The sequence below is a fragment of the Dermacentor variabilis genome, chromosome 1, assembly GCF_050947875.1.
Source record: "Dermacentor variabilis isolate Ectoservices chromosome 1, ASM5094787v1, whole genome shotgun sequence".
NCBI classification, from domain to species: domain Eukaryota; kingdom Metazoa; phylum Arthropoda; class Arachnida; order Ixodida; family Ixodidae; genus Dermacentor; species Dermacentor variabilis.
In genome coordinates, this window is record NC_134568.1 from 83,411,459 (window position 1) to 83,424,224 (window position 12,766).

Genomic DNA, 12,766 nt, shown 5'->3' on the forward strand with positions numbered 1-12,766 from the left:
AGCAACACATCGGCAATAAATAGCATTTGAATTTAAAGCCTGATAATGTGTTAGGCCGCCATTGGAATCTGAACCTGGCAACGTTTAACGTTAGAACGCTATCTAGTGAGGCGAGTCTAGCAGTGTTATTGGAGGAATTAGAGGGTAGTAAATGGGATATAATAGGGCTCAGTGAGGTTAGGAGGACAAAAGAAGCATATACAGTGCTAAAAAGCGGGCATGTACTGTGTTACCGGGGCTTAGCAGAGAGACGAGAACTAGGAGTCGGATTCCTGATTAATAAGGAAATAGCTGGTAACATACAGGAATTCTATAGCATTAACGAGAGGGTGGCAGGTCTTGTTGTGAAACTTAATAAGAGGTACAAATTGAAGGTGGTACAAGTCTATGCCCCTACATGCAGTCATGATGACCAGGAAGTCGAAAGCTTTTATGAAGACGTGGAATCGGCGATGGGTAAAGTCAAAACAAAATACACCATACTGATGGGCGACTTCAATGCCAGGGTAGGCAAGAAGCAGGCTGGAGACAAGTCAGTGGGGGAATATGGCATAGGCTCTAGGAATAGCAGAGGAGAATTATTAGTAGAGTTTGCAGAACAGAATAATATGCGGATAATGAACACATTTTTCCGCAAGCGGGTTAATCGAAAGTGGACGTGGAGGAGCCCGAATGGTGAGACTAGAAATGAAATCGACTTCATACTCTGCGCGAACCCTGGTATCATACAAGATGTAGACGTGCTCGGCAAGGTACGCTGCAGTGACCATAGGATGGTAAGAACTCGAATTAGCCTAGACTTGAGGAGGGAACGGAAGAAACTGGTACACAAGAAGCCAATCAATGAGTTAGCGGTAAGAGCGAAACTAGAGGAATTCCGGATCAAGCTACAGAACAGGTACTCGGCTTTAACTCAGGAAGAGGACCTTAGTGTTGCAGCAATGAACGACAATCTCATGGGCATCATTAAGGAGTGCGCAATAGAAGTCGGTGGTAACGCCGTTATACAGGAAACCAGTAAGCTATCGCAGGAGACGAAAGATCTGATCAAGAAACGCCAATGTATGAAAGCCTCTAACCCTACAGCTAGAATAGAACTGGCAGAACTTTCCAAGTTAATCAACAAGCGTAAGACAGCGGACATCAGAAACTATAATATGGATAGAATTGAACAGGCTCTCAGGAACGGAGGAAGCCTAAAAACAGTGAAGAAGAAACTAGGAATAGGCAAGAATCAGATGTGTGCGTTAAGAGACAAAGCCGGCAATATCGTTACTAATATGGATGAGATAGTTCAAGTGGCTGAGGAGTTCTATAGAGATTTATACAGTATCAGTGGCACCCACGACGATAGTGGAAGAGAGAATAGCCTAGAGGAATTCGAAATCCCACAGGTAACGCCAGAAGAAGTAAAGAAAGCCTTAGGAACTATGCAAAGGGAGAAGGCAGCTGGGGAGGATCAGGTAACAGCAGATTTGTTGAAGGATGGTGGTCAGATTGTTCTAGAGAAACTGGCCACCCTGTATACGCAATGCCTCATAACCTCGAGCGTACCGGAATCTTGGAAGAACGCTAACATAATCCTAATCCATAAGAAAGGGGACACCAAAGACTTGAAAAATTATAGAACGATCAGCTTACTGTCCGTTGCCTACAAAGTATTTACTAAGGTAATCGCAAATAGAATCAGGAACACCTTAGACTTCTATCAACCAAAGGACCAGGCAGGATTCCGTAAAGGCTACTCAACAATAGACCATATTCACACTGTCAATCAAGTGATAGAGAAATGTGCAGAATATAACCAACCCTTATATATAGCTTTCATTGATTACGAGAAAGCGTTTGATTCAGTCGAAACCTCAGCAGTCATGGAGGCATTACGGAATCAGGGTGTAGATGAGCCATATTTAAAAATACTGGAAGATATCTATAGCGGCTCCACAGCCACCGTAGTCCTCCACAAAGAAAGCAACAAAATCCCTATAAAGAAAGGCGTCAGACAGGGAGATACCATATCTCCAATGCTATTCACAGCATGTTTGCAGGAGGTATTCAGAGGCCTGGAGTGGGAAGAATTGGGGATAAAAGTTGATGGAGAATACCTTAGCAACTTGCGATTCGCTGATGATATTGCCTTACTTAGTAACTCAGGAGACCAATTGCAATGCATGCTCACTGACCTGGAGAGGCAAAGCAGAAGGGTGGGTCTGAAAATTAATCTGCAGAAAACTAAAGTGTTGTTTAACAGTCTCGGAAGAGAACAACAGTTTACGATAGGTAGCGAAGCACTGGAAGTGGTAAGGGAATACATCTACTTAGGGCAGGTAGTGACCACGGATCCGGATCATGAGACTGAAATAACCAGAAGAATAAGAATGGGCTGGGGTGCGTTTGGCAGGCAATTCTCAAATCATGAACAGCAGGTTGCCACTATCCCTCAAAAGGAAAGTGTATAACAGCTGTGTGTTACCAGTACTCACATATGGGGCAGAAACCTGGAGGCTTACGAAAAGGGTTCTGCTGAAATTGAGGACGACGCAACGAGCTATGGAAAGAAGAATGATGGGTGTAACGTTAAGGGATAAGAAAAGAGCAGATTGGGTGAGGCAACAAACGCGGGTAAACGACATCTTAGTTGAAATCAAGAAAAAGAAATGGGCATGGGCAGGACATGTAATGAGGAGGGAAGATAACCGATGGTCATTAAGGGTTACGGACTGGATTCCAAGGGAAGGGAAGCGTAGCAGGGGGCGGCAGAAAGTTAGGTGGGCGGATGAAATTAAGACATTTGCAGGGACAACATGGCCACAATTAGTACATGACCGGGGTAGTTGGAGAAGTATGGGAGAGGCCTTTGCCCTGCAGTGGGCGTAACTAGGCTGATGATGATGATGATGAATGTGTTAGAATTTGCTGCACATTGAAAAAACCTCCGACAGACAACGAAGGCACCCAAAGCGTAATTAACATGCAGTCTCAGTATGGACAAGACACCCTTAAAATTAAAAGAGCCAAATGCCTCGCACACACTCGCAGTGAAAAGCCAGCAGCACGCAATAAGCAACCAGATGCGTTTCAGTCACCAATACAACACTGGCCAGCATCTCTTCCACCCAGACACTGGCATGATAGCTTTAGTACTCAGATACTAGCTGAAGTGTGTATGCTTTGCAAGACAGATACTGGGCCTTTCTAGGTCTTTTAGCAGTTCTATTGGCACCTCAAGCACAGAAGGCACTGGGCAGAGAGCAGCTTTTTTCTCTCACAGGCTAGCGTTGTGAAGATTTAGTGCTTCCTGCACTGTGTGCCCCTCTTCTGTTGGATTCACTTTGCCGACACTTTTGTCGAATGAACCTTTAATTTTTTCGTGAAAACTGGGATTTGAACAGTGGTAATTCCACAAACACGAAGCCTGCCATTACAGCACTCACGGCCCCCCAAAAGAAAGCATCAAACTGCACTGCAATTTTTTTTAATGCATCAGCAACCAGAATAATGCACATCAACTTGCTCAAATTTTGTTAAATTTCTATTCTAGTGTGCCCACTGCAATGTACTGCAATGTACAGGAACACACTTTATTTACAGCATCTGTTTTCTAGATATACCTGTAGTGTTGTACGCTAACACTAGGTGCCATCACTAACGGTAATCACATGCAAACATCGAGGCACTAACGGTAACCACATGTAAACATCGAGAGGTGATGTCCCAATAGTTCAGTTCGAGTTCGTCTGGGTTTCACTTGAGTCGTGTGGTGTATCCACTCGGCCGCCTGGTCCGGCCGACATAACAATACCTTACTTGTTTTTCATAAGATTTGTTATTTATTAACTACTCACTTTATGAACAGTATTGGTTGGAAACCAAAATGTCCATATCAACAGCATGGCTGTAAATGCAACCAGTTAGCCATGCAGCTGCGTAACCCGCACAAGTTACATTTTACCCAGTGGCCAGTGGTAACCATGGAAGTGCCCTATTCAATGAAGGCCCATCTGTACCATTGCACCAAAGTAAACGAGCTACACAATGCATCCTTAGCACACAAACAGTGGCATGCCATGAACCGTGCTGCACTTTGTACCAGCGGTGCACATACCGTATCTACTCGCATAATGATCATACTTTTTTGTCAAAAAAATTGCCGCAAATTTAGGGGTGCGATCATTACGCGGGTTAAATTTCCCTCAAAAAGAAAAAAAATTTTTTCATCCTGCATTTGCTGTGGGATAACAACAGGTCAACAAATGGGTGGCTGCCATTGTAACAGTGCGGGACACCAAAACAAAAATGGTGGCGGGCGGAGCAAGCCGAATGTGCCGAATGCAATTTTTTTTCTTTTTGTGAGTACATTACACACATTGAAACAGTTTCTTCCGTATCAGTGATTAATAATATCGTTAATATCGGCAAGTCTGCGGCAATAACGTAGCCACGTCCACTTTAAGGGGACAGAAACAAAGATGGACGTGCTTAGCTGCCAGTGACATAGAAACACATGGCGGGTATGCTTCGGAAACTGCGGCATTTGTCTTCATTACTATCCTAATACGGCATGTTTCCGCTAAGGGTGGGCGAATATCTTAGCTGTTTTACAAGCGTCGGCGTATGAATAGGCGTACACTTCTAACGTATCAGTGTAAATGTGGCTACTATCGTCGCCGCTCGCAATTTGTTGCATGCCCCCGAGTGCAGACGGGAAGAAACGAAAGGTGCCTTTTTTATTGTTGACCACAACCATTATAAAACCTACAAATAATAAAGCCAAGGCAAGTTTGGTTGTAGCTTTTTTTTTTTCTTGGAAGTGTGGAAAGTGATGAAAAGAATAAAATGGGGCATCTGCTTAAGAATGTTTGGTGCATGCAGACCATGCAAAAGTCGTTCGCGTAGCATTCGACAGCATTCGACAGATGCTAAGCACAATCATTAGTAGCTAGACTTGGCACACAACATATCACTGCAGTAAGTTCGGTGTGCGATCATCACACGGGAAAGAAAAAAATCTAATATTGACGACAAGATTCAGGGTTGCGATCATTATGCGAGTGCGATCATTATGCAAGTAAATACAGTATAACTGACAGGTGGCCAGTAAATAGGACTGGCTTGTAGTGAAGTCACTGCTGCCCACCGTGGAAAGAACCATGGAAGATGTTTTGAAAGGGACTCTAAAGGCAAATACTAAGTCAATGTGGACTGCTTCAATACCATTCCAGAAACCTCGCAACGCTTGTTTCGTGCCAAGAAAATACTTAGTTTACGAGAAAATTGCAGCTGAAGAGTCCAAATGCCGTTTTCGAAATTAAAATCTCCCGCCACTCAACCGGGGGAGTGGTGACGTTGCATACACCCTTTGCTGCCGTCGGTGAGCAAAATGGCGCCTAACAGACAGCGCTACCGAGCCAAGACAGAGGGGTGGATTTGCCGCTGCAACTGGTCAAGTGGTTTTTGGTCAAGTGGCGTAGACCATTCGGGCATCCCGCGACATCACATGGAAGTTGAATTCTCTGCTACTTGCAGTTTATGCAAGTTTTGCAAGCCCGCAAAACCAGCGCAGCACAACGTGACAACGAAACTACTGAAACGTGAAAGTATGGGTGGTACAGAGTCGAGCTAAAACGAAACCTTTCGACCGCCCGCGTCGTTTTCAAGGGTAATTTCAATGAGTTCTGTTTTCTAAAAGTGAAATAGAACTGCGCAAATAGCATTTTATTTCGTCTTACAATACAAGGATGTTTTTTGCAACGAGTGGTTGAGTACTAGTGACAAAATTTAACCGAGGAGTGCTTTCGTCATTGCACAAGTGCTTGAAAGTCCCGGAGGAGTCTTTAATCATGTCCTGCATTTACCTCAATTTCTCGATTATTAAGGCTCTGTTCGTGATAATACTGACGTCTTAGAGATTCTCGAACACTAATCTACCACTTTAGCTTGACTTAATATCTACCTTTAGTGTCCCTTGAAGGCCATGCACACATCATGCATGGCCCCTTTGGATATGCATGTTTTGCATACATAGAGACTGTATGACTGGGTGTTCTTTATTAGAGTGCAGAAACACTTACACTGTAATCTGAATCTTTGTGTCTTTAGTGATGATGTTAACGATCAGCACTATCAGCACTTTAAGGGGCATGACACATTCACTTAACATTTTGCAGTTTTCCGTGAGAAAGTGTAGTAGAGGGTCTATTATGGCTATACACGAACAAAAACTGGGCGGTAAAGGTATGTTTCTGTCCAAAATATGAGCTAGAACTCACCAGCTCTAAGCCCCGCCCTCCGGCACTCACCACCATATTGCCAAGCTATGTATGACGTCATGTGCTGCATGCAACCAAGCCATCGTCTGCTACAAAATCAGCCACAGCACCAGGTGAGGTCAGAGCACAGCTGCCGTTTGTTGCCGTATTTGCTCTAGATATTGCATGCCGTGTCTTCCACAGTGCCAACTTCGCGTGATGAAGCAAGCAACGAATCTTTTGAGCAGCAGAAGCAGTGATGGCGCTATGTATTTTGACTTCGATCTCATCGCTACCAGCTCAGTGATGAAATATGGCCTCGGGAGATGTGCGCGCACCAGCCATAGACAAAGCCGGCGCGCGCATATCTTGGAGGCCATGGACGAAGACAGCATAGTAAACATGGTCAACATAAGATAGCGACACTGGTGTTGCATGATGCTGCTGATGCCTTTCCACACTGTTGCTATTCCATGACCACAGCACATATTAGCCAGCCATTCACGAAAGACGAAGTCTGGGGCTACTTCGCACAATGCAGATTGTTACGCGTGTAGATTGTTAGCAAGCATGCATTCCATGCATGCATGTCTCTCGGATCCGTACTCAACAAAACTACGATTTTGTTAAGCAGCCACGCGTTCCCACCAGTTCCTTTTTTTTCCCTCTGTAGTTGCGTGCGGCATATGTAAACAAATGCCCGCGCACGTTTGTCTGCAGTGCAAGGATTTAGCGCAATGTACGCTTTGCCTGAACCTTTACTTGAACTTACTTTATTGCACCAGATATTGGTAAAAAAAAATAGCAAGGCTAACGTTTGGCCAGGGCACTGCCTGCCAGATGGGATGGCACGCGAACACAGTAGGCATCAGCCTGGTCGCAGCCTCAGCACTTTCATGAGTATACCAAACTCGACGAGCAAGCGCAAATTGTCGCTGTAGCTGTCTGGCGTGAAGTGTTCCAAGAACAAAACAAAAGCGTCAGATGAGCGCCAATCCTTCCTGACCACATTCATCTCCCAAGCCTCATGCTTGACGTGCTCCTTGGGGAACTTGAAGAACAATACGGAGCGCTCCTGGCTCAGTTTGCTCTGGCACCCAGCAAGGCTACATAGGTGCCCGCAGTGGCATTATTTCAGCTGCTGCAAGTTGAAAAATTTCAATGGCAAGCCGAACAAAGCAGAAGTTTCCCGCATGCGTGCACAGCTGAAACACTGATTCTCTGCGAGGACATACGTGCTCGCTCGACATGCATGCAGCTCGTGACGTCTAGGTTCATGAGTGTGCCAGTGTTGCTCAGCTGTTATGCCCGTTCAAGTGCAATATAAAAAATTCAATAACAAATTACGTGCTGGCTCAAATAGCCAAAATTTCACCAACATGTTCTTGAATACACAAGGATTACCTCACTCAATACAGATTATGAGAAAAAATTCGGTGTCATGCCCCCTTTGAGATGCCCATCTCAACCCCTCGATATCTGTATCACAGGTCCTCAAAATGCTAATAAAGGGCACTGCAAAATTCCTCCATGGAATCCCATCTTGCTTTCATTATGCTCATAACATGCACTAAAATTCCAGAAGCAGATTTAACCATCAGTAAACAGGGCAGATGGAGACTTGGCCTTGAAATTTCATGACACCTCACTGCACTCACTTCAAAGGAAGTCATTTACTGAGTGCTGAACAGTTGCCTTCCTATATTTCCCACCTCCATCAGCCCCTATCAGTGATTAGAGGTAACAAAAGTAGGTCTAGCATTGTATCCAAAACATGTAATGCCATGGTATCTTTTTCACAAATTGGCTTGTTTTTTTAAATCTCAGAAGAATGTGTGAACCAGTCAAACTCACTCTTGGTCAGAAAGAACAAACAGGAGTGTGCACAGTATAGCAAAATGCAAATGCTTTGCACAGTACAGAGGTCACGAATTCACAGAACTTTATCGTCAAAGGCATGCTGATGTTTATCACTTGAATCTGCACCCCAAGTCTTCTCAAAGTGTCCAAGATCTTTCCACTAGTCAGACGCTTATCCAAAGCTTCATCTAGACATTTTGAGGAGACAGAAACTGGAGTGATACAAGTGCCGTTTAAATATTGAAAACCAAAATTGCCTTTGGGCCAAGAATATGCATCACAAAAGAAAATGGCACACATGTAGGCTACAGATTATCAAGAAAATTGCATATTTGCCCATCATGCCTGCATGTACACACCAGCTTACATTCACATAGATACAGAGGCCAACATAATTTTTCTTTCTAGTGGCATGAAGGATAAACATACTTAAAGGGGCCCTACAACATTATTTTTACCCCCAGCTGTTGTGACACAACGTGTTCCTTGTGTAGTACCGAGGTGAATGCAAAAAAAAAAATTAAATTGACGTGAGCAAATGAAAGTTATTCCCCAGTTCCCTCGTTCAAGCCTGTGTATCCCCGGTAAAGAGTTGTAATGGGTTTAAGGGCAAGTTAAAACTCTTTAATTTAAGAAGTTTCTTCATATGACAGAATTGGAACCTAATGTCCTGCAAATAAGTGAGGCGCCATGCAGCATCCTATAAAATGAAACACTTTTAGAAGAACCTGATTTGCCACTGGGCCCAACACAACGCGAGGTGAAGAACACGCTGTGTTGTAAACCGTTTAACAGTGCACAAAGTGTTAGTTATAAAGGTTTTTAATTTATTGCACAGAGGTGAGACTTCCACTTGTTTCCAAAAAGCATAAAGCATGTTTTTTTTTTTTTTTTTTTTTTTTTTGTGTAGTGGCTACACATGTGGAGTCCACATGTGAAGTATGATCTTCATGCCCACCAACCAAACGAACAGCAAAAATCTGTGTCAAGTGCCTTCTGCCTAACATCTGCAGCCAAAAATCAATGTGGGCCACTACAGTCCGCACAGAAACTGATTTGTGGAGCGAATCCAAATATTAAATACTCCGACCTCGCCACTTTCAATGCTGCTGAAGCATGTTCGGGTCCCACAGTAAGCAAATGTGGAATAAAAACAACATGCACACTTTGTCTCGCATGGCCCCTTTATTTTATATCAATTTGTTAATTATACCCGAGACTGCGGACTCATGGTCTACGAAATAATTAAGATGGTAAGATACAATGGCACTTCAATGAATTAAAGTCATCTGCAACTACGCACGCAGTTTAAATATAGAATGTGCATTCATGCTTGATGCCGTGATGACCGTAAGACCCTCAGAAAAAGAAGCTAACCAGTACCTCAAAATTAGGTGAAATAATGAAATGGCCTTTTGTGCAGCCATATTTACAAGCTCAACAATTTAAAAACAACTTGCCAATGTGATACAATACACTAACTACCTGCCACTTGGAATTTGCAACTGACAACTCTTTTTGCAGTTCTACTCATAAGTGCAATAAACATACAGTAGAAGAAACCACATGCTTTAAAAGTATGTTACTGAACTTGAACAGAGGAAAAAGCAAAATACAGGGTCGGGATTGTGCAAGCATGTCACTTTACAAACATTCTCTTGCGCTCTCATGATTCGTCGGTGCTGCACTTTTGTCAGCGGTTGTCTGCTCGGAGAGGCAGAGTGCCAATTGAACGCCGCCTACCCTGTGACGTAGGAGGCAAAGCAAACGTTCTGAAAGCGAGATGCTTGCACAATCTCACACAGCTACAAACCCCATTCCGACTTCACACAATAAATTTTCAAGCAAGACCACCACATTTTGATAACATGCACGTGTTGTCCGAGGTTACCCAAGGTCTCTGTAAGGCTTACTTACAGGGATTGATGCGGAAGCAAATGTTGCACTTCCACTTTTGCCGCTCCACAAATTGCACATACGGGTTGATGTAGGCACGACAAGAGCGACAGCGCACAATGGTGCTGCTTTGAATCACAGGCAGGTGCTGCAGTGACAAAGACAGGAGCAAAAGGGGTTGATAAATTACTGGTGCGTTTAATAAGCCATAGTGAATCCATAAAAGTTTAAATTTACAGCAGGTGCATCCCCATACAGCTAACAACCAATTCTCTTTAACAGGGATGCACAATAAAACTATATTGCTATTCACTACGAGTACTATATAGATGGGAGCCCTACCACACAAAAAATGACACACTACTCTGATTCAACACTTTTATTCTGCACATATTAACCTACATTTGAACTTGTATAACACAAGGGTCATGTTTTAAATGTCTAAAAAAACATTATTATGATTACGATGTGCTTTTATCCTCCACATAGCAACCACAGATGAAAATTGGTGCTAATACAGTTGAACCTCAATGCAGTCAAACCCATTTATACGAACACAGTTCCACAAAAAGTGGTCCGTTATATCAGTAGTTCTTTATATAAGGACTTGCCCTTAAAAACGCTCAAAAATTAACCGCACTGAAGCAGGCATCAGTTACAATTCGGCAGGAACTTCTATCTAAAGAATGAAATGCAATGTTGTATAGCTCTTTCAAAATGGCACCCAGTTCCAATCACCTGTCATTTCTAAACTGTAAGCACAGCCACCAATTTTCATTAGAGAGCAAAGTGTTCTAACTGGCTGGAAGCATAAACTTCAGAAACGAGCAGCATGCCACCATTCTGTGAAGGTCTCGGACATCATGGTCTCGACATTATGAGTTGGAACTGCCTCTTAAAGAGAGGCAGTTCCAACCAACCATACTCATGGTTGGTTGGTTTTGTATTCATGCAACTGTATTCAGCTTTTTCTCTCAGTAAATGGAACTCCTGATAAACGGAACCAATTTCCCTCGTCTCTTGAGGTTCCGTTTAAAGAGAGTCCACTGTATTTAAAGTCAATCTCTTATACAAATAAGTACAGCCTTCGGCAAATTTTTCTTACATGAAAGAGGCCTAAAATTTTCCAAATTATCGAGCAATCAGAAAAAATTAATTACAAGGCAAAAAAAAAATATTTTGTTTAATTTGAGAGTCAGCGACCAAAGACGTGGTGCCAAGCCATATAAATGCTAACTTCACATCGGTGGTATGAAGCCTGCAAAGTTTTCGCATTCACTCCGCCATCATAGTTGATAGTGTTGCCTATAGTCAAACGACACTATCAGCAGACCATCCTCCACACTGTCCGACCAATACAGCAATGCACACATCAGACGCCGCAAAGAAACCTTTGTTTTAATATCACCTGAAAGACTGACGACAGGCGACCACCTGTTGTTCAAGACCACCATGTTTGTTCTAAATTTGAGACATTGCACGTGCGTCATGTCCGAGAATTAAGCAAAACTGCGTGTGAAATTTCAATAGCTATTATGCATTGTTCCTAGTATAGTGTTTATGATCATTAATGCCACAGTTTTGCCCGAAAGGCAAAGTATGGATAACATTAGCAAAATATTGGACAACTGCATGAAGGTTTGTAGTTTTATTGGCCTTATATATTGCAGTAGAGATTTGCTAACTAAATAATTTAATAAGCATGGTGGCCCACACACACGACAACATGAACAGATCTCACTCTATGATAGCGAACACTCGCTGTCACAACTCTAGCTTGATGAAGAGCACAGGCAGAGGGAAGCGAACACTTTGTCTGCCTCTCGCTTCAAAGTGTCTCAAAACTAGAAATTATGCAACCTCCAGCACTAAACGCATGCAGGAAGACAGTGCACATGAAGCCACCAACCATCTCAGCTCAACCACACTTCGCTCTCGCTGTAGCATGCACTTGACCACATTACCACGCGCTCACCCCCCAACCCCTTGCGCGCGTGGGAAGACTGCACGCATCAAGCCACCATTCCTCTCAGTTCACCTCGCACGCTTTCCCTCTCACCCAAAACATACGATGCGCAGGCGGCTGATAGGATTTTATCGCACTTAAACTTTATACGGAACATGGTGACGAGAGGGTCTTGCATTTAGTACCTTACTGCTACACATGTTTATCACTGTTGTGTTGTCCCGTTGCCACAAAAGGCAGGGCCACAACAATAACACCAAATCAGGCACTCACATAATGTATTCGGAATACATAACTATATGCGGCGTAGAATGCACAATGCGAGTGCATGATATGCTGTGTCGACACTGCACTCACTAGTCATGACCTACAAAACCAGGCAGTGAGATTTCGGAGGCCATGACCAGCCAAATTTGCTGCTCTGACGAAGGCTCTCCTCTGCTTCAGCAGTCGCTCTCTCTTGCGTGGCGCACAACTTGAGTGGTGTGTTTGCAAGCAACTGCATATAATTCGACCATATGGCCATCTATGTGCGCAGTAGTTTCCCTTTACTGCCTCAGTACTCCTTCACGGCTGCAGTGAAATTTCATTATATTGAAATCACGTATAAACACACTTCATTACACTGAGATTCAAGATACATGTTACAGCTAAACCTCGATATAAAGAACTTAAACATGAAAAAATTCTCTATATAACAAAGTATTTATGTTCTTATAACTTATTGTCTCTGAACACCATGTAATAAGAAGCTCAATATAACGAAGTGTGTTTATATGTGATTTTAGTATAACAA

The 12,766-nt window shown here is 43.2% G+C and overlaps 1 protein-coding gene across 2 annotated transcripts in view; it reads right to left on the reverse strand.

The window, feature by feature from the left end:
- Positions 1-12,766, reverse strand: part of Sec24AB (Protein transport protein Sec24AB) — a 152,044-nt gene that overhangs the window by 89,377 nt on the left and 49,901 nt on the right. For both annotated transcript variants that reach the window (XM_075690742.1, XM_075690734.1), the window contains one exon: positions 10,026-10,152. In XM_075690742.1, coding sequence (XP_075546857.1) covers positions 10,026-10,152 — 127 coding nt within the window. The remainder of the gene's footprint in view (positions 1-10,025; positions 10,153-12,766) is intronic.